This window comes from Octodon degus, unplaced genomic scaffold (assembly GCF_000260255.1).
Source record: "Octodon degus isolate 3935 unplaced genomic scaffold, OctDeg1.0 scaffold00043, whole genome shotgun sequence".
NCBI lineage: Eukaryota > Metazoa > Chordata > Mammalia > Rodentia > Octodontidae > Octodon > Octodon degus.
Window position 1 is genome coordinate 5,649,458 of NW_004524619.1, and position 1,069 is coordinate 5,650,526.

Here is a 1,069-nt window from a genome sequence, read left to right on the forward strand (position 1 = left end):
GATTTTTTAAATAGTCCTATAGCTGTCTTGTTTCTTCTACTTGCTCAACAATGTCTTACAATATTTATCAATAAAAACAATAATTATTAATCTTTCTTCTATCAGGAAACATTTCTGTGATTCTATACTTGAATGGCGGGAAATCTATGACAGTAAAGACCCACACAATGCAAAATTTCCAGCACCAATGAATAAGAAGCTAAATGAACTGCAGAAAATAATAATTCTTCGGTGCTTAAGACCAGATAAGGTAAAGACAAATGTATTCGATTGGGATCCATATAATTTGCCACATAGGAAGCACTAGCCTTAAAGGTAACAGTCATGTGCCATATGACATTTCATTGATAGACTTCATGCACAACACAGGTCCTGTAAGATTATTAAAAAACTGAAAAATTCCTGTGTACCCAGTGACATTATATTGATTGTAAAATCATAGTGCAGTAGATTATTTATGTCTTTATGTTGGTAATGGCATAAATAAACCTCCTTAACTGCCTGTCATATAAAAGTAGAGCATATACAATTATGTGTGGTATATAATAGTTGATAATGATAAATTATCATATAGGGGTTTTTTTTGGTGGTACCAGGGATTGAACTTAGGACCTTGCACTTGCCAGGCTAGCACTTATTACACTGGGCTACCTCCCCAGCCCCTATGTACTATTTATAATGCTACATTTCATCATTATTTCAGAATATATTCCTCCTTATTTAAAAAAAATTTAACTGTAAAACAGCCTCAGGCATATCCTCCAGAGGTATACTAGAAGAAGCCCCCACTGTCATAGGATATGATAGCTCCAGGAATGTTTTCAATTCTAAAGCCCTTCCTGTGGGACAAGATGAGGTAGAAGACAGACATTGATAATCCTAATCCTGTGTAAGCTTAGGCCAGTGTATGTTTATTTCTTAGTTTTTAACAAAAAGTAAATACATTAAAATTATTTAAAATAGAGAAACATAGCATTAGGATACAAAGGAAATATTTCTTTCCAGATGTACAATGTGTTTGAGTGTTAAACTAAATGATGTTATAAAGTATAAAAATTAAATTATAAAT

At 32.5% G+C, this 1,069-nt stretch overlaps 1 protein-coding gene across 1 annotated transcript in view; it reads left to right on the forward strand.

The window, feature by feature from the left end:
• Window positions 1-1,069, forward strand: part of LOC111816871 (dynein heavy chain 12, axonemal-like) — a 72,473-nt gene that overhangs the window by 22,270 nt on the left and 49,134 nt on the right. The window contains exon 3 of the mRNA XM_023715723.1: window positions 106-250. Coding sequence (XP_023571491.1) covers window positions 106-250 — 145 coding nt within the window. The remainder of the gene's footprint in view (window positions 1-105; window positions 251-1,069) is intronic.